We start from the raw sequence: 19,799 nt of genomic DNA on the forward strand, positions 1-19,799 counted from the left end.
AGCGCGGGCCGGGCCGGGCCGAGCCGGTGCCGCTGCCCCGGGCGGGGACGGGCACCGCCGCACGGCGTACCGGGACGGGCGGGGGCCGCGGCTGGGCGGATACAGCCCGCCGGGGGTGGGTTGTAACGCGTAACCCAGAAACCCCGTTCGGGCGGCGGCGGGGCGGGGCGGGGCGGGCGCTCCGGGGGCGGGCACAGCCGGCGCGGCGCTCCCCGCCGCCGCCGCGCGTCCCCGGTGCGCCCCACGTGCCGCCGCCGCCGCCATGGGCGTGCTGCCGGTGCCGGCGGAGGTGCGCGCCATCCTGCTGGACATCGAGGGCACCACCACCCCCATCGCCTTCGTCCAGGTGAGACCCGGTAGCCGCCGGCACCGCGGGGGGCTCCGGTAGCATCGCCGCTCCTAAGCGTGACTCCCCAGCCCCGGCGTCGCGGGGGGCTCCCGTAGCATCGCCCTTCCTACCGTGACTCCCCAGCCCCGGCGTCGCGGGGGGCTCCCGTAGCATCGCCCTTCCTACCGTGACTCCCCAGCCCCGGCGTCGCGGGGGGCTCCCGTAGCATCGCCCTTCGTACCGTGACTCCCCAGCCGTGGCAGCTCGCCGCGGGGCAGACCCGAGGTGCCGCCGGGAGCGAGAGCCGTGACCCATTTTCTGCGTGTTTCCAAATAGTGCTTACGAGAAATACGCCTTGTCTTGGCGATCGGCCGCCCCTCTGGTGGGCTGGGGAGCAGGTCCTTGTCGCTGAGATTCGGGGCAGGCCAGGGATTTTTTTCATGGATATAGAGCACTTGGAGTGCTCGCAACCTCATCCTGGAAATGCCCTCGAGCATCGCTGTTCCTTTGATACCTGGAGCTGCAGCACCGCACCCGGCTCTGCAGGGAGCCTCAAATACGATCCGTTTGAAGTACGATGCTTCTTTGCCTTAATTTCACTAATTAACAATTTGCAGTAATCGATAGTTCTCGGGGTTATCCGCAGCATTTCCCCTCGGGAGGGTGGCACAGCCGAATGTCCCCGGTGTGCCTGAGGTGCGTGTCGAGCACTGCGGGAGGGCAGCGCAGGGGACACGCGGAGTGTACGCGACAGGGACCGTAGTGGCAGCCAATGTACGAGTGGCCTCCCTTGCCTAGGAAAAGGCTTCAGACTGCTGGAAATGCGGGTTTAGGTGCAGGACTGAAGTGACTGGGAAGTCTGCGAGTCACGGGCGCTTGGAGAAGCGCAATTTTTAATAGCCGCGAGTCCTTCCTCTGCGGGAGGTTTTGGTTCCCAGCAGGGAGCGGCTTGCTAAGACACCGAACGGATGTGTGCCTTCTCCCGCCGTTAATTACCCTGGATTGCTACATGAGACATTACAGCTTTTGGTAGATCTTTTCAGCCAGTAGCTTCCAAAGGTGCTTTGTGACCCACATGGCAGGCGAAGGCTCCTGCCAGGCTTTCTAGAGGTTTCTGCTAACACAGTTTAGCAGATGAACAGCATGACCTACATCTTTCCTGTCTGCATTCTTCCAGTGCTCTTGAAGAAACTTCAGGCCTAGATGGCATTATAGCTGCCTCCCTCCCCTCAGTATCTTTCAATTTGAACAGTTTGGACAGCTCAGGTTTCTTACTAGAATCTAGCAGAGCATCAGAGTTGTTTATAATCCACCTTGAAGCCGTTCTGCAGTTGTGCAAACATGCCATACACCTGAGACTTCGGGTTTCCACCAAAGTCTTTCTGTTGCAGGGAAGCCAAATTAGTTTTGGTTCTCAATAAAATTCAGTTTGCTGGAAATCCTGAAAATGCTTGGAACAAGTTGTTTAATTTGGTCTTTCAGTTAACCTCTGGAATTTCTATTTGTGTTTGAGAGGTCTGCTGCTGGTTAGGCAGGCACTTTATTCTTTAATATTAAATTATTTTATTTAATCCTATCTCTAATGTTAGACTTACTGAATATGCAAAGTAAGGAAATAGAATGAGTCAGTCAGTGGGTGTATTAAGGAAATATAGCAGAAAAGAGAGTATCATCAATTAGAGGTCACCAAGTTTTCTCATTTGCCAGGTCCACCCTGGCAGAGTGGAAGTAGGTGGCTGGGGAAGAGATGTAATTAGATAAACTGCATCCTGTGGGATTTGCTAGATCTCCTGAAAAAGAGTATATTGTCACTGAACTTTGTGACAGCTTGCATGACATTGAGAGGAAAATGGACCCTGGTCACTTAAAATCCTACAAGCGCTAATTACAGCGAGCTGCATGGGCAGCTGCTGATGGTAAAAATGCTTCCCTTTCTTTGCTGGGTTTGACATTGTGAGCAGTTGTGAAGGCTTAGGAGGGCTGTCAAGCTGTGTTTGCTGGATCATGTTTCTCCATGCTGCCAAGCTGTGCTGGGGCTGGACGATGTTGAGGAGCCTGGCTATTCCCCTGCATGCAAAGGAGGCAGGCAGAGGGGTGGGAGCTGTGCACAGGCAAGCTCATATCTCTGTTCTCCAAGGGAAGGAAAAGTGGGTGAACTTAGAATGGTCCCAGCTAAACCTATTCAAGAGGCTGCAGCTGCCAGCTTTTGCTGAAAGCTGAAGTGGCAGAGGTGGGAGTGTTTTCTTTGAAGGCTATGAGGAGTCTTCTACACAGACTCAAGATCTATTAAACTTAGTACATCATTGGCTGGGATCACTGTTGACATCCATAAACCATCTGTCCTACTGGCTGTCCAGTATTCCAGCTGTCACATGGGTGTCTCCTCTTGGTCCACAGACTGACGAATTCGCCAATCAGTCAAGGACAAGACTTTTACCTTTTTAAAATCCCCCAAACCATAGAATATACTGACCTTTTGGAAGTTTTCTGTAGCCAGCACAAGAGTATGAAACACTGCTTTTGGAACACAATTGAGACCTTTCGACATCCAAGCTGTAAAGAAGGTTAAAGCAAGTCAGCAGGTCAGCTGCATTTCCCAGTGGATTCTCTTTAATTTCCTCCATGATTTAAAAGATAGTTTCAAAGTAAAGGACATGAGAGAGTAACTGGAGGGTATTACAAGGCTTCTGATTTTCCTAGGAAAGTTTGTGGTAATTTTTTAGGCAATTTACATTGTTTTTAAAATATACAGCATGGAAACACAATATTAGAGCAATAGAAAATCCTGCAGTTCTGTCACCACATCACACTCTCAGTACCACTGCTTTCTTAATTCAGTAACAAGCTAAAGGTGACATTCAACAAGGAGAAAGAAACTATGAGCCATTTTTTGAGGAGAGGGGAGCTGAGGTTAGTTTTTTCCCCAGTTACAAAAAGCTCAGTTCTGTACCCAAAGGAAGGAATTCCCTGCCCTTCTCCTTGACCTGAGGCTTTTCCCACACCCAGAGATGCACAGTGGCTGCTGCTGGCTTCTGACTCGTGAAGCACCACTAATGAGAGCAATTTGTAATTATTTCTGGTTGCCCTTGGGATCTCTGTGAAGGTTTGTAATTTTCCTGTGGCACTTTTCCCAAACCCCATTTCATTTCATTTGCAAGGCTGTCCTGTGGAGCTCAGTGTCACCAGATCAGGCTTTTCATTTTACAAAGTCCTCTAGCTTTGGTGAGAGGTTGAGGTGTGTTTTCAGAATGACCTTTGCTAGGACAAGTGCCCCATCAAAAATACAGTGGCATAACTTGTCAGTTCAGAGTACATACATTGTCAGCCTTGTACTCCTCAGCTGGTGGGAATGTGGGGTCACATGTGCCATTTGAGACATTTTTTGGCAAACCCAGGAGAAGTTACCACCTTTTCATCACAGGGTTTGAAAGTTTCAGCTACGAAAACATTTGTGTAAAAAAATCCACCTGCACTGATCTTGGCCTGAGGCTGGCTCAGTCCTGTAACCAGGCAGACACCCTTGGCAGGAAGTTTCACCACCTGCAGTAGTGCAGGGAAAGCTAAAGTTTCCCAACTGTACGTGGCAGCATGTGCGAATGGTTCCTTTAAAAGCAAGTCAGCCTTACCTCTGCCAGGTTAAAGGAGCATCCTGTTTTTTTGCCAGGAGACCTTGTTCCCTTACATCAAAGACAACGTGAAGGAGTATCTGCGTGCTCACTGGGAGGAGGAGGAGTGCCAGCGGGATGTCGGACTTCTGAGGAAACAGGTTAAGTAACAGAGTTATTTCGTGTCTCTGGGTTTTCATGGCATGCCTGAGGCTTCAGGTCACTTGGACTCCCCTGGTCACCCAATATTTATCCCTATCTCCTTGTCCCCACCCATGGAGGCTGGTTGCCTCGATGGTCAGATTCTTCCCCCACCCACAGCCTGGGTTCATGCTTAAGGAAGAGCTGTTGGTCAGCAGGCAGCAGCTTCCCTCAGCTCACCTTGGTCTTCACAGCCCCTGGGCAACTGTTGAGCGTAGAGTTTCCAGTTTTTTGCCTGCAGTGTGCCCTTCTTGTTGAATCCATTCTCTTTGGGGACCAGCATGGGGGAATGGCAGAGGACTTGTCCCACACAGGGCAGTGGATGCTGCCCCTGTAGAGGGACACAGCATCAATCTGAGACCTGTGGCTGAACCCAACAGATGCATTTTCTTCTTTACCTCAATTTCAGTAATTAAATACTTAAACAAGCATAGTTCTCATTAGAGTATTCACAATACAGCTACAGTAATGCTATTTGTTTGGTTTCAAAAGTACAATCCAAGAGTTTCTAAACACAACTGAAGTCTCAATTTCCCATTGTGAAAAGCATTCAAACAACGTTGTAACCCCTCGTGTGAAGAGCAGCTCAAGCAGTGTTGTGCACAGGGGTTCATGAATGCAAGTGTTAGACCACTTTCCTACCTTATGGGTGATGAAACAGCTCTGCCTCTTCCCTCCCCTCTTTTTATCATGGATGATAAATCATAGAGTCACAGAATACTCTGAGCAGAAGGGGACCCAGAGGGATCATTGAGCCTAGCTCTTTAGTGAATGACCCATACAGGGACAAACCCACAGCCTTGGCATTGTGGACACTGTGCTCTAACACCACTTTCCAGGCTCAGGAGGACTCCAGCCTGGACGGGGCCGTGCCAATCCCTCTGGAGAGCGGCAGCGGGGAGGAGGAGCTGGAGCGAGTCATCCAGGCAGTTGTAGACAACGTGCACTGGCAGATGTCCCTGGACAGGAAGACCACAGCACTGAAGCAGCTCCAGGGCCACATGTGGAGGGCAGCCTATGCCACCGGGCACGTCAAAGGAGAGTGAGTAATTGTGTGAGTAGTTGTGTGTCCCCTCCAGGGGGGCAGGTATGGTGGGGGAGACCTTTCCTAGATGTTTATTAGCAGAACAGCTATATAAGCTATTCCTGGGAGCAGCCCCTCCTACAAATAAAAATAGGTTCACTAGCTCAATGGACAAGCCAATATTTGAGAGATTTCTTGGTACACCAAAAAGCTGAGGCACAAGTATGAGCTTCTTACAGTTCTCTGTCTTGCATTTTTTGTCCCCAGATTGCACTCATATTTTGGAACAAGTATAAACAAGCCAGGGTTGGAGGGTCAGACCCTTTCAGTTGTTTCCTCCTGCTTTGTCTTTTACCTGTGTGTTTCCTGCCTTTCCACTTCTTTTTGTCTTCAGGTTCTTCTTTATGTTTCAGCCACAACACAGGAGTGCATAAGTAGGGACAACTGGAATTAAGCCAGATCTTATTTAAGTTAAGAGATACTTGGTTAAACTATGCATTTCAGGTTTCCAAGTAAGTAAAACAAGCCCATAAATTCACAAAGGGTTTTGTCAAATGAGGAGCAAGGAAGATGAAAATGAGCTCACACAAAAATGTAAACATCCACCAGAGAAAGTAACAAAACCCAAAAACAAGTCGAGACAGATACCCTGTTGGTTTTGTTTTTAAAAACAGGGCTAAATTCTCTCACAGTGACCCAAAAACCATGGGGAAAGCTTCCTGCTTGATTGCATTCAGGGAGTGAGATCTCTAAAACCTCCTTGCCCAGCTCTGCATCACCCACTGCTGAAATGAACTCCCTGGTTCCAGGAGTGCTGAGCAGATTGAAAATGAAGTCCCCTCGCAAACTAATGGGGCAAAACTAATTGTTCCAGTGGCTGGCTAACGGTGTCCCTCCACGTGCCTCTGGGTTTGCCCTTACCTGCTGCCCTGTTTTGCTCCAGAATCTTCGAGGATGTGGTTCCAGCCATCCGGAAGTGGCGGGAAGCAGGGATGAAAGTCTACATCTACTCTTCAGGCAGCGTCGAAGCCCAGAAGCTTCTGTTTGGATACTCTACAGAAGGTGATATCCTAGAGGTAGATAACCTTACCACCTTCCTTACAGCTTCTCCCCCTGCAGAGCACTCCCCTCCCACGACCAGCCTTGCTCTAATACTTTAAGAATCAATTCTGGGACAGGATGGTGGGGCAATGGGTTTGACCCATGCGAATTAAGCTCAACCAGTTGACTGTGAGAGCATGGCCACGCCAACCCCTCGTTACTGTGGCAGAAAGGGAGGGAGGGAGGGAGATTTATCCCTGCTCTTCAGGTGGCACTCAGCAAAGGCCTGTGCTTCTCTCTCTCTCTTTCAGCTCTTTGATGGCCACTTTGATACCAAAATAGGCCCCAAGGTAGAAAGTGAGAGCTACAGGAGGATTGCTGCCAGTATTGGGTGTGCCACCAACAACATCCTCTTCCTGACAGATGTCCCTCGAGGTACGTGACCTGCCAGTCCTGCTGCTCTCACCTGTGCAGGAGAGGCAGGTGCTCTTCAGAGGGGTGCTGCTGACTTCTCACAAGCACCCCAGAAATACTTCAGCTGTAGCTGTTGCCATCCTTCTTCCTTACACACCCGGGCTTGCACACAGCAATGGGATGTCCGTGTGCAGTGCTGCAATGAGGGGAAATAGGTCAAGTAGAAAACCTGCCTTTGCACCAGCCAGGAAGGAGGGACTGCTGAAGCAGAGCTGAAGCACGCCCCATTTACAAACAGGGTCAGTGGTTTGGCCCGTGCTCAAGGCAAATGATGGTGTTTGCTGTGTTGCTACGTGGCTGGTTCTTTGTGCCACTCACAGTTAGGCTGTGTTCAGCAGCAGGAAAACATTGCTTCAGGTTGCCAATACTTGACCCCTGGAAAACCAGGTTTGAGAAGCTAATTTAATTTCCTGCCTTTGCTGGAAACATCTTTCTGGCAGAAAAGGCACTGGGTCTCAGTCTAAGCCAGCTCAGTCCCCTGGAGTTAGTCCTTACCTCCTCCCCAGCCTTGGCAGCAGAGCTGATGGGAGCTTCTAGTTACCTCCTTTTCCCTGGATCATCTTCCACTGGCCTTTTGTGCTCAGAGTGCAAAAAGAAGCCTGTGAGAAGTGACTGGGGGAGGGGGTGTTTGACTCACAAATGACATATCCTGACCACAGCCCCGTGACAGGAATCAAGCTGATGGAGCAGGAATTGAGCTGATGGTGTGTGCTGCCTGCAAGGTGCCTTGGACAGCCATCAGCTGGCAGAGGGGAGAGGATGGCAAGGCTGCCAGGTCCTGTCCATTCTTGCAGCTACAGCCATGCACAGCAGGTCTGCCAGGAGCTGGTTCCTCTCTAGAGCCCTGCCATGTGCAAATGCTGCTTTCTCAGGCTCAGCCTTTAAAATCACTCGAGTGTTTTGGGGCATCCTCAAGCCTTAAGGAGCCTGATGTGAAGAGGTCAGTAAGCAGCTCTCATGTCCCCTCTCCCCACCTCTGTTTGTTTCAGAAGCCAATGCAGCCGAGGAGGCAGACACTCACGTGGCTGTGGTGATCAGACCAGGCAACGCAGGACTGACGGACGATGAGAAATCCTATTACAGCCTCATCTCATCTTTCACCGAACTATTCCTGCCTTCCTCCACTTAGGGAAAGTGGTGCACGCACAAAAGACTGTGCTTCACCCAATTGTCCTTGTGAAATGTTAGGTAATTTTGTCCATAATCAGAATTTCAAACCAAATCCACATTATGTCTTGGGCCTCGTGCAGGCAGGTATGGATGGAGAGTATGGTGTGGGGTCCCCTGTGCAGTAGGACAGAATCCTGCTGCCAGCTGGAGCTGGGAACAGGGCAAGGAGCAGCACCCATGAGCCCTGCTGTTCCTCCCCTTTCCTGGCTAGCAGTTAGCTAAGGGAATGCTTCCTTCAGACTCATCCTCTGAAATCTGGTGCTGAGATGCCCCACCATGAGCTCTGTCATTTTTAGAAGCAGTCTGCAAACAAAGTTTATGTCCCCTTGTCCCAGAGGGAGTGCTGAGGACCACGGAGGGATATGGGAGCTTCTCCCTGCAGATGGGATTGCTGGCTAAGTCAAAAACATTCACAGTTAGGATTGCCAAAGGAAAATGCCAGTTGTGGGCTATAATACAGTAGGTTTGGGCTGCCACAGAAAAAGCCAGCCCTTGCTGCAGACAAGCTCTTTAGACAAGGAACTATGTTTATCTTGGCTGTGTCTGCAGCAGCTCTAGGTACAAAACAGTACAGCTTGCATATGGAAACTGCTTACAGCTCCACAGCCAGCCTACCCAGAATGAAGTATATATGAACAGAGCTTTAAAAGGTAAATTGTGGACACACTTCACTGCTGCATCATGGTGCTAGGCTGTGGGATACAACTGGCTGAACCCCAAAGTCAGCTTGACAGCATTTCTGAAGTATCTCAGCACTGACCTGTGGAGCTCCTCCTCCAGCCAACATCACCCAGTCACATGTTCATAGCACTGGTCAGCTGTGAGCAAACCTTGACAAACTGCTCCTGAGGGCAGACAGCCTGCTGCATTTGATGAGAATTAAACCCCTGACCTTTTCACCTTACCTAAATTGTGCCAATGTAGATCAGATGGTCATGGAGCTTTTCCTAATGTAGTAAATAAAAACACAACTTTGCTTTCATTGTGTTCACTCCATCACAGCATTTAGCCTTCCTGTCATCACCAGTGATCCCAGCACCTAAAAAGCAAATTTTATTATTTCTAAACCTGTGAACACTGTTTTCCTGCTTTCACCTTCCCCAGTCCTTTCTTTAAGGCAACAGCCTTGTCCTGCCAAGGAAGCTGCACTACCTCCCTGACCATTTTTGGATTTCAGTTGTGGCTCAGTGCAGGAGTGAAAGCCACAGGGAGGTTATACCTGGTAGCAGTGGAGGCAGAGGCAGTCTGAAACTCTTGTCTGAAATCCCTGCTTCCCCATTGCCTGCTGCTGGCACTTCACGCACGGCTGTCTTGCCCTCACAGCCAGCCAGAATATAGTAAGTGCATGCTGCCTTCCTGAGCTCTGATCTACACCTACAGTTGTCCCTGTTGAGGGAGGCTGGTGAGTCAAGAGCAAGGAAGAGACAGGCACTTGGGGAGGAAATTACATTGTGCCAGCATGGCCCTTCTAAAAATTTAATAGTAGCAGGTCAGGCTGTGGGGCAGCTAGTCCAGATGCCTTTCTGGACTGTGCAGTGAGTGTGATCCTTCTCCTAGAAAAAGCCTGCTAATTAGTGCTGTTACAATAAGTCTATCTGCATGGCTGAACAGTCCCTGGCTTCCTTAAGTGATAATGTTAATCACTACACTGTAAATAAATACTCACCTTTTGTTTTGCCTTTGCCATCAGAAAGCTATGCTTGGGGTAGGGACAAAAATAAAGCTCACTTTCTCCATAAAAGCACTTTATTTAGTGGTCATGTTTCAGTGTATATCAGTTGTCATTCAGTTGTACTGAAATGTGCTGTTAGAAATACTCTTAAGAAATGTACAGTTATCACTGAAAACCTGAAGTTCAGTTTGGATTGCATATAGGAAAAGGAGCAAAAGGAAAAAAATTAACCACATCATCTTTTTTTTCTTTGATAAAATTACAAAATCTAAAATAATAAACTGAAAGTATTCATTAGGGAAAAGAAGTCACAGTGGACTATTTACAGTAAAACACCCTTACAGCAAATTGCTATTTTGTGCTCCATATGGATTGTGTGCCAGTGCAAGAGGATCCCCACCTGCATGTTCTCCAGACTGTCCCCTCCTGTTCTTGCCCAGGAGGAGCTCCCTGGATGAGCCACTGGGGAGCTGGCACCTCACACTGCTGTGTTGTTGGCCACCTTCAGCACATCCTTCCAGGAAAGCTTTTCACTAATGGAAAGCTGCTACAAGGAGGAAGCCTTCAGCAATCCGCAACAACCCTCTGTTGGCCAAAAATGCTCTGGATTTGTAACAGCTGCCTGAGAAAAAGTTTTGGTGCACAGAAAATAAAGGGCTGGCTGAAAGCTTTCTACTTGATACACAGTTTGTCTCAACTGTTTCTCCTCTCAGGAGAGGCCTGTGACCTTTGCAGAAGACTGAATGCCCTTTTGCCTTTTCCCTCTCTGTCAGAAATGCCACAGAGTGGTAGGAGTTCCCCTTCAAATGCCTTTTCCTACCATTTTAATTTCTGCTTGTTTTCCTGCAGCTCAGGCAAGATGAAAACCTAAGCTGAGCCTGATATGTGGAGGAAAATAGGAACCATGTTCATGAGAAGCAAATCCCATCACTCCCCTGCCCAGCCAATACACCAGCCTTCCCAAAGTCAGGTTTGAAAACCTCCTTTTAGGCAGGGAGAAGCCCTTCTGGTTCTGCTGTTCCCTTCTCACACTGCCAGCCCTCAGGCAGATCACCCAGTCTGTGGGGCAGAACTCACTCCTGGCACCTTGGAAGCCCATTTAAACCTGGGGCAGACCCCACTCAGGACAACTGGCCACACTGAAGGGCCCAGCCCAGCATGTCTGAAGTTTGGCTTGCACAAGGAGCAAAACCAAACCCTGTGCCCAGAACCACTGGTATTGTTCTTGTGGTAGATGAACCTGGTATCTCTAATACAAAGTTCTCCCCCTCAGTGAACTTAAAAAAAAAAAAAATTAAAAAAGCTTTTGAAATACTACACATGATGTGTGTTGGAAGCACTACACACTTGGAAAGAGCAGCCTTTTCTGGGTCATTTCCAGAGCACACAGATGTTCTCATCTCAATTCAGCACCTCACTCCCATCAGTCCCCACCATGAAGCCAAGCACAGCACCCCTCGTGTCACCCCCTCTGGCCTGGGGATGATCTGCTCAGCTACAAGGCAGCATCGACCAAGTCTCGCTTCCTGATCACAGCACAGTTCCTTCCAAACCCAGATTTACTGTCGGCTGCTTTCCAGGCTGGAAGAAATGCCTGCCTGCTTGCCATAAAAGCCAGTCCGTTGGGGTCTTCCACATCTGATTCTGGGTTTTGAACAAACAGCTGCTCTTGCTCACCCCACCAAGTTGCTCGGTTGGCAGCAAAGAAAACCCCAGAAACACATGAAAGATGCAGTCTGGTGACTCGGGAATCGGTGACTCCTGAAGATTCTTTGTGCTGGAAGAAGTCTGCTTCCTTCACCTCCTTCTCTGCAGGGTGGGCTGAGCAGCACCTGTCTCAGAGAGGTGTCACCAGGACAGGCTGTTGAATGGTTTGAACAACAGGAGTGTGACAGAGCCACTCAGAAAGAGTCACTGGTGGCACAAACTAAGCAGCTTGTGGTCTCTCATGCTGCCACTGAGATGGATCCACTCCTCTTCCAGCAGACACCTCTGTATGTTTGGCTCTTAGTGAGACAGCCACCCTCAGAGCCCTTTGGCAATACCATCATGATTGCACATGGAAACAAACTCATAAAAAAAGTGTAAATGAGGTCACGTTTAACCCATGAAACCATACCTGCCCCCCTCCCCCCCTGCCAGAGGACAGGCTACACCTGATCTGTCTGGTACTCAGAGGCTTCTGATAAGCTTTCGGAAAAGCTCAGGAAGTTTTCCTGGTACTCAGAACAAATTATCTCAAATCTGTAATGCCTGAACTCCACTGCAAAGGTGCCAAAGTAGCACAGGAAGCACATCACCAGGCCCCACTGGATTCTGGAAGCATGCATGTGAATGCCCTGGGCCATAAGAATGAAATCTGGAAGAGGGAAGTCAAGGAGAATAAGTGGGAGCGGAGACACAAACCAGTTTAAAAGCCAACAGGGGAGAAAATCTGAACAAAGTCACGAGGATAAGTCAACCCATCCAGCCATCATGAGGAGTGTGAGCGTGATGCCAGAGATGAAAAGGATGTCAGGTGTCCAATGGTGCCCGTGGAGCACAGCAGCTCTCCTGTATGGATCAGGGCTTCCTGATCCCAGATCAGGATGGTAAACATTTACAGAGGGAGACTCGGGTGCAGAGAAGTCAGTGATCTTCTTGAGCATCCAGTTAGATATCCAGCTCTATCCAGGGATAGAGCCAGCAAGTGGGGATCTGTCCATGGGCCCCTACCTGCCTGGAGCTTCCCAGTGGGAACTGGATCAGGTCACTGCACTGCAGGCAATGGGAACACCTTCCAACCTACACTGTGAAACCTTTCCTTCTATTTAGATCACCTGCAAAATTGTCCCTTTCCATGAAATCTGGAAGCATCACTCTACGCAGTAGGGCACTGATATAGGACTATACCATGAAGACAGAGTAGCATGCCTAAATGCTTTGAGATCCCAGGACAGGTATGAGAAGAGCCAATGTTCCCTGCTGCAGAACACACATGATACCTGGGTTCCTGGGGAGCAAGACCAAAGGATACAGAGCACCACACAGAGGGTGATGCTGGCTGAGAGAGCCACTCGTGGAATCCCAGCTTTCCGCCCCTCATTCTTCAGGTTGATCTTGAGGGTAAGGGCAGACTGGATCCAGCACGCCAGTGTCCCGAAGCCAAAGGTCAGCGATGTGCCCACGTTGTGGATCTCCTCATCATTGGAAAGCTAGGAACAAATAAAACTGTAATTGCCTGGACACAACAGGAATTATCTGATAGCTAACTGGATTGCTGCTGAGGCGGGATAGGGGAGAGTGGGAATCACTAGGGTGTGAGACAGAGATGCTGTATCCTTTCTTCTGGCAGAGGTGTAAGGTGTAACATAACCAAGATGAGCTGGCAGCTGTCACAGTGAAGCAGATCTTCTGCCCAAAGCCCAAGAGCACTGTGGAAAATGCAGTTGCTTGGGGATTGTCTCCACAGCTCGCTGGCAAGACTCACAAATGCAGAGCTCAGAAATAAATCTTTCCCTGGCTTGAAGTGATGGCCAGGGCAGGCAAGAACAACCCACTGGGTATTGCTCAGCTCCCTGCAATGGAAGCAAACCGTGTACCTTCAGTGCCAGCTGCAGGGAGCAGTGCTGCCTGGGGAGTGTCAGCCAGAGCCCTGACACCCCCCCTTGAGCTATATATGCTCCTGGTTTGGCAAGTTTCTGCCACCAGATTTCCTCTCCTGCTCATCCCTGACCATTGGGGTCTGAGGCAACACAAACCCAACCTCTCTGGAGTGCCAGTGCTTCCCTGTTCCTTCCCTGCCCTGTCTCACAGGGCTCAGTGACTGTGCAACACTGCGAGGCAAAATGACAGACAGGTTCAGCTAGCAAGAACCTGCAAAGAGATCCCTTGAGGCTGCAAATCCAATCAAAAAGTCCAGCATGGACTTAAGCCAAACACTTTCTCTTTTCCCTCTGCCACTGAGGCTTTTCTAGAAAAAAAAACACCAGCCTGTAACTTCTCCCTGCAGCCTTGATTCCTGTTTGATTATTTAACAAATCCCCATCAAATAAGACAATCCACAGGACAACAATCCAGTTGCTGTGCCTCCACTGATATATCCTCCCATCTCAACCCTGAGCTTTTTCAAGAGTAGGTCTGAATCATAATACAGGCAAAAATGGGATTGAGCTGCCTTTCCCAAGATACCCTCCACTGCGAGGGACTCAGAGCTACAATGTCCCTCTATAACACCCAATGTATAATTTTCCAGAAATATGATTTAATGCTACATTCAGCTTAGCTGTCAGACAGGGAGGCTAAGGTCTTATTACCTTATTATTCTAATAGACTAAGGTCTTATTACCACGTTTTCATGTTTGGCAAAAGGAAGGATACAGGTAACTAACAAGGAATGGATAACTGGAATCAGGTATCAGAGAATAATCAGAATTTATAGCCAGGCATGATTCAAAGCATCTACTGTTAAATATTAATTCCTTGTCATGCAAAGCCAGGGAAGCAGCCAGCCTGCACTGACCTTTCTCAGTTTCTGCCATTACTGGGGGTCATTACTTGCACCCCAGTGAGAGGCAGAGCCTCAGACTCTAAAGTGCCACTGACTCTAAAGCCTTGATTTTCACTTCAGCCCTGACAGACACACTCATGATCACAGCAGACACCCATCAGAGGAGCCCTCATCCTGACACCCATCGTACCAGAAGTCCTGGCATTCCTATGCTTTGTCCCTTCCCTGGTAGGTCTGAGGATCAGCAGGAGGTGGATTTAAAGCAACATATGTTTTAAAAGAAGGACACTGACCTCTCTGCTGAAACTGTATGGGCAATCGTACATCTGTTTGCACAGGCATGTCTGCAAACTTCCCACTCAACCCTTTTACCCAGGGCCATCTCTGCCACCTCCCAGGGCTTAAGAGATTCAGGAGGTCAGGTCTAAGCATGCAGGTGCAAATCCTGCTGGAGACACTTAACAAATGATTGTGGCCCTTCATCTTGGCACACGAATGGCAGACAGACGTGGCAGAGCAGCTACAGGGAGGGCTGGGGCACACACTTTCCCGTGCTCTCATCACAGGTCGTTCAAGGACCCAAGCAGATCCGCTAGAAAAACAGGGAACTCACATCACAGCCAGAGCAGGCGAAGCCTGCAGGGCAGTACCTGAAAGTTGCCGAGTAGGGTCATCCCAAAAGAGGCCAAGCACAATGCCACCAAGCCGCTGATGTTCAGCCAAGGCGTGAGCACCTTTGGCTTCAGCTGGATGAAGCGCAGGACAGCCACAACAAGTGCTGCGAAGGAAACAGAAGGCAAGGGGTGTCAGTAGGTAGACAAAGCACAGGAAGCATTTCTCTTGTTGCACCAAGCTCCTGGCTTCCTTTTCTCTTTATGCTTTGCCTGCAAATTTTCTGGGTGGAAAGAAAACCTTCCTGCTTGCCTGTGAAGCTTCCACATACACACCACGCATTCATTTAGTGGCACCTGGGCTTGCATGGTTTCAATCCACTGAGCTCTCCTGGAGGAGGTATGTCAAACCTCACCTGTATTAAAAAGCATATGAATGGCACATAGATATTTCTGCAGGGTTTGCCATAATGCCCACTGCCTCTTCTCCTCCTCTGGAACACGTTCTGTTGCCACAAACATGAGCCAAAATATGGCACTAATTTTCCATGAAGAATGGAACAACAGTCCTTCCAAGCTTACAATCACCCCAAGCACTATGGTATATCATACATGATAGATAGGATATATTATACATCATATTATATGGCATAACCCCAAAACATACTCAAATTGTGTATTATTGCCCTCCCTAGGGAATGCTGCATGGAACAACACAGAAAGCCAGGCAATCAGTGGGCCTTCAGATGGAACTTAGAACACTAAAAAGCAATTTAGCTGGACAGGGAAATTTGCTTGCTGTCGAACACCTTCTTATGCTTATGCTCATGCTCAAAAAGATAGCATGCAGGTCATATTGCTGTAAATAGTTTGCCTTAGCAAATTAAATGTTTTTTCCACAAAATCCCTGGTAAAATATCAAAAACATGGTTTAGGGAAATAAGGCCACGGTAAGTGAAAAATATCCATTTTTATCCAAACTGCAAAAGACATTTGAATTTACTCGCTCACAATTGCTCCAGTGAATCAATCTCCTCCAAATCCTTGAAAATAAGAGAACTCTGTTCCTGCCAAAAAGAGGATTTCTGTTTTTCATCCCCAGGTAATTGTTTGGGACAGCCATCCTATGATTACTTGAGTTCACATACAGGAACTTTTTAATTTCTGTTTCTCCAAGACAGAATCCTGAAATCATGTGATCTTTTAGTAAAACTTGATGGGAATGACAAAAGGGAATTAAAAGTATTCCATGAAAAGCAACTGCATTTTCAATTTCAGTCATTCCTGTTTCTAGCACATTTCTGTAGTTTTTCTCTCCTTCAGCTTTGACATAACTAAGGTGAGCAGAGATAAAAGCTAAAAGCAGCTCTCAGAAGTACTCAAATACAGCAGAGGAAAGTTTGACTTTATCCACAAAGCAGAGATTAGAACAGAGCAGGTTATTTCTATTGGAAGGGATCCACAACAATCATCGAATTCAGCTGCCTGACCAATTTAGAGCTGACCAAAAGTCAAAGCATGCTATTAAGGGCATTGTCCAGATGCTTCTTAAACAGTGACAGGCATGGGGCATCAACTACCTCACTAGGAATCCTATTCCAGTGCTTGACCACTCTCTCAGTAAAGTAATGCTTCCTAATGTTCAGTCTAAACTCCTCCTGGAGCAGCTTTGAACTGTTCCCACATGTCCTGTCACTGGATGTGAGGAAGAAAAGATCAGAACCTCCCTTTCCACATCCTCTCCCCATTTATACTTGGGTCCAGTGTCACTCCATCCTAGGGGCAGGATACAGCATTTAGACTGTGACAGCACTCACGGGCTCCTAAGCCCTCAAAAGCAGATTCCCGAGGTACTCTGCTAAGTACTTCCCTGAAGACCTTAAAGCTTGCTTTCTTGAAATTTAGGGGAACACTGCTGCTTCGATTTCCTAAATTCTTTTTTTCTCATTACAGCAGAAGTTCTAAACCATTTCATGATCACCAAGGCCGAGACAGTCACCTACCATCACACCTCCCACGACACATTTGCAGTCTTGGAGGTTGTATTTCCCCTGTTACATTTCTTTCTTTGCAATGGGAAGAAGCAGCAATGAAATGTACAGTTCAAAAGATTTCACATCATCACATTCAAGAAGAATATGTACAGGATATTACTTATGTTTCAGTGGCTCTTAAAACAAACAGAAAGAGAAAGAAACTGCAGTTGTGGTTCCTACCTAGAAATGCTGCCATGTTCATGACTTGACTAAACACACAGCTTGCAGGAGGTGCATCACCTGCAATACTTGAAAATATAAAGTGTATCATTGTAACTCTAGGATGGCAAAGACACATAAATAGCAACCATTAATCAGAGCAGTACTTGGAAGAAAATAATTCATTTACCTTATGTAAGGCGGTCTTTTGGGACCAGGTTTCCTAAGAGACACAGGCACAGGAATAAAGATTCAAGGTTTTCTTTCCCATTTTGCTTTAATTGTTTCAGTATTTTAAAGAAACAAGTGATTGAATACAAAACCGACAAGCAGCTCTTACCTATCTGGTACACTTAGTGGGAGAATTTTGTTATCTTCCACTGCTATAAAGTACCTGTCAAAAAAAGGGAGAAAAAACAAAATAGTGTAAAACCTCATCCTAGCTTCCATTCCAAATATCACTCAAACAAAACATTAAGTGTCTCACAGCCCACTGGCAGGATCAGCTGCAGGAGCCTGTGTTTCTCTCTACTCAAGCAGGCAGTTTTGCTTATTTCTCAGCCTATGTGCTTTCCTTTGTGTTGCATCCGGTTTGCATGATTGAGCAAACAGGGTCACTGAACTGAGCTGCCTTAAAAATAGCCAGCCAGGGGAATGTTTTCATTTTTAGTTTGAATCATTTTGATTCATCAGGTTTACTACGGTACTCCATCCACAAAAGCTGTTTTAATAGAGAGGGGATGGGACAAAAAAAACAGCAAGCAACAGAGGTCAGACAAAAGGCTTAAGCTGCCCCTGCTGCTGAAAAGCAGCATCCATAGACCATGGCCAAGGCCACATCCTACAACATAACTGCTTCTCAGCCTGAGCATAGCTGCTAGTCACACATTTATCACTCCCAAATTCATGCTGCAGTCATCTGCCTGCATGCTTGGAGGGAGCCCAGCTCAGGGAGATGCATGTCTTGTGTGCATTTTGGTAAGAAGCATTAGGGAGAAAGTGAGGTGTCAGCATTAAGCTGCTGGCAGGTTTTCAGTGCGGTGCTGGATGCTGCAGATTTTGAGTTTCCACCCCAAAGCAGGGCCCAAGTGTTTCTCCAAGAGCTCTGCTGAGTCATTCAAAGAAAATATGATTAAAGGAAATTTTTATCTTTTTGGCTGTCTCTTTTCAGACAGCTCCCAGTAATGTGTACCAAGAAGAAGGCAAGGTCAGCAACTTGGCCTGAGGAGCACAGAAACTCAGGGATAAAAATGTAATCTTCCAAGCCAGGAACTGGCACAGACTGACCCCTGCCCCTTTCATGTGCCTTCCCAGCCCCACTGTAGCTCAAGGGCAGAGCACCCCCAAAAGACTCTCCTTAAGGAGAAGCAGCCTCCCAAAAACCCAGCAGGAGATAACTTACACTATCCATAATCCAGCTGATGTAAACAGGGTAAAGACAAGAGGTAAAAACATCCACACGCTGCATTTCTTCCCATCCATACCTGCTGGAAACAAAAAACAAAGTAAAAACAGAGGGCAGAGGCACCCACCCTGCTCAGACCCCCTCTTCTGAGAGCAAGAAGGGATCCCCACAGCAGTGCCAAGGCATCGAGCTCCTGATGGCCACTGCAAGCCCCTCATGCTGTCACTACTGACATAAAGGGTTAAACTGCTGCACACAGGCAGCATCCTCCACGCAGTGAGTAACAACCAAGGCACTGAAGGCAGAGCGGGAGACTCTTCAGACACACCTACAGAATTTGAGTGCTTTTCAAAGTACTTTCCTTGAGGATTTCGCACAAGGTGACCACAAGACCTGCAGCTCTGATTCCCTACTCCTTCCCACAGGCACAAGGCAAGGCAGCCTCCCAGCCAGGGTCATTACCAATTCCACACACGCTGCCTCAGCAAAGCCTGCAGCACCGAGAGACAGAGGGATGCCCGTGCTGTCATTATCTCCACAAAGCACACCACCAGCTCCCGTCCTGGCCACAGCAAGCAGCTAAAAATAGTGTCTGGCCACACCTAGAGTGGAGCCAAGCTCCAGTTCCAGCACACAGCATGCTGTCAGGAGTCAGGATGAGGCGCTGCAAGCGGGATCAGCTCTTGACATGCAGGCACTGTGAAATCCTGCATGTGGCGTAGGAATGCTGTGGACACTGCTTCCCGAGGAAGCATTTGTCCTCCAGGCAAGATCGTGCTGGATGAGCATCTGGAATGCCGGGGCTATTCCTGTAATATGTGCCATGCAGAAACGCTGCTGTGCTGCGGAAACAGAGAGTCCCATGTCTCCCTGGGAGTCCTTTGATAACGGATCAAGTATTTTCTCGTGCTCTGTCCTCCTCCATAAATGCTCCTCCAGGCACCAGCACAGCCAAGAGACACAAAGAGAAGGGAATAACACGAGGCTCGCAGCTCCAGCACCTGCTTTGCTTTCACCTGTGCCCCTGAGCTCTGCCCCTATCCCTGCTGCAGGACAGGCATTCCCTGGGGTCACCAGCACCCACATGGCATAGTGAGGCACCCTGCGGCCAGAAAACCATGATTTGGTGCTGTTTGTACAGACAACCTGGGGTAAGGCTGAATTCCAAACCTTAAAAGACAGAAAAGCAATCAGACCTGGGAGCAGAGAGAACTGCAGACAAGGAGCCTGAAATTATGCAAGCATTAAGTACACCGATTTAAAAAGCAGACAGCTCCGGTGTGCATACAGATCTTTAGCACAGTGTAACAGATCAGGAGAGATTATCAACGAGGGGGGCTAGATTTTCCACCTCACTTCTACTCCTCTCCTGCACAGGAGATACAGCGTTTCACAGCTCTGTCCCCTGCTGGACTGAACCAAGGTAGCATAGTTCTTTCAGGTTGGGGGATGGCACATCTTTTTATTTACCCTTCATCTTTGGAAAGGTACAAAAGTTTCATTTACTCAATGAGAGCAAACACTAGCCATAATACCCGTCCTCATCAGTGGGTTGCCACAGCTCCTCCAGCCCCCAGCATGGAA

General features: G+C 48.4%; 2 protein-coding genes across 12 annotated transcripts in view; one reads left to right on the top strand and one right to left on the bottom strand.

Annotated features, from left to right (window-relative positions):
* On the top strand, window positions 1–9,587 carry ENOPH1 (enolase-phosphatase 1). The gene is made up of 6 exons (XM_085058105.1): window positions 1–346; window positions 3,993–4,094; window positions 4,974–5,176; window positions 6,102–6,234; window positions 6,511–6,634; window positions 7,663–9,587. Exons 1-6 carry the CDS (start codon window positions 263–265, stop codon window positions 7,800–7,802), a joined length of 786 nt encoding a protein of 261 aa, XP_084914231.1. The 5' UTR covers window positions 1–262; the 3' UTR covers window positions 7,803–9,587.
* The window catches only part of TMEM150C (transmembrane protein 150C), a 24,254-nt gene continuing 14,026 nt past the window's right edge, over window positions 9,572–19,799 (bottom strand). For 6 of the 11 annotated variants that reach the window (XM_085058095.1, XM_085058090.1, XM_085058099.1 and 3 more), the window contains 7 exons: window positions 18,213–18,297; window positions 17,151–17,204; window positions 17,001–17,033; window positions 16,832–16,899; window positions 14,655–14,782; window positions 12,532–12,709; window positions 9,572–11,874 (listed from right to left, as the gene is read on the bottom strand). In XM_085058095.1, coding sequence (XP_084914221.1) covers window positions 11,666–11,874; window positions 12,532–12,709; window positions 14,655–14,782; window positions 16,832–16,899; window positions 17,001–17,033; window positions 17,151–17,204; window positions 18,213–18,297 — 755 coding nt within the window. In that variant the 3' untranslated portion in view covers window positions 9,572–11,665. The remainder of the gene's footprint in view (window positions 11,875–12,531; window positions 12,710–14,654; window positions 14,783–16,831; window positions 16,900–17,000; window positions 17,034–17,150; window positions 17,205–18,212; window positions 18,298–19,799) is intronic. The other 5 variants (XM_085058097.1, XM_085058096.1, XM_085058098.1 and 2 more) reach the window with 1 other exon arrangement.

The sequence above is a fragment of the Lichenostomus cassidix genome, chromosome 4, assembly GCF_008360975.1.
Source record: "Lichenostomus cassidix isolate B80296 chromosome 4, HeHo_3.0, whole genome shotgun sequence".
NCBI classification, from domain to species: Eukaryota; Metazoa; Chordata; class Aves; order Passeriformes; family Meliphagidae; genus Lichenostomus; species Lichenostomus cassidix.

What these genes read in the sequence shown, in the direction of transcription:
- ENOPH1 (XM_085058105.1), top strand. Translation starts at nt 263, where the DNA reads ATGGGCGTGCTGCCGGTGCCGGCGGAGGTGCGCGCCATCCTGCTGGAC. An exon ending in TCGGACTTCTGAGGAAACAG is followed by an intron (nt 4,095 to 4,973) that starts GTTAAGTAACAG and finishes ACCACTTTCCAG; the next exon opens with GCTCAGGAGGACTCCAGCCT. An exon ending in CAGAAGGTGATATCCTAGAG is followed by an intron (nt 6,235 to 6,510) that starts GTAGATAACCTT and finishes TCTCTCTTTCAG; the next exon opens with CTCTTTGATGGCCACTTTGA.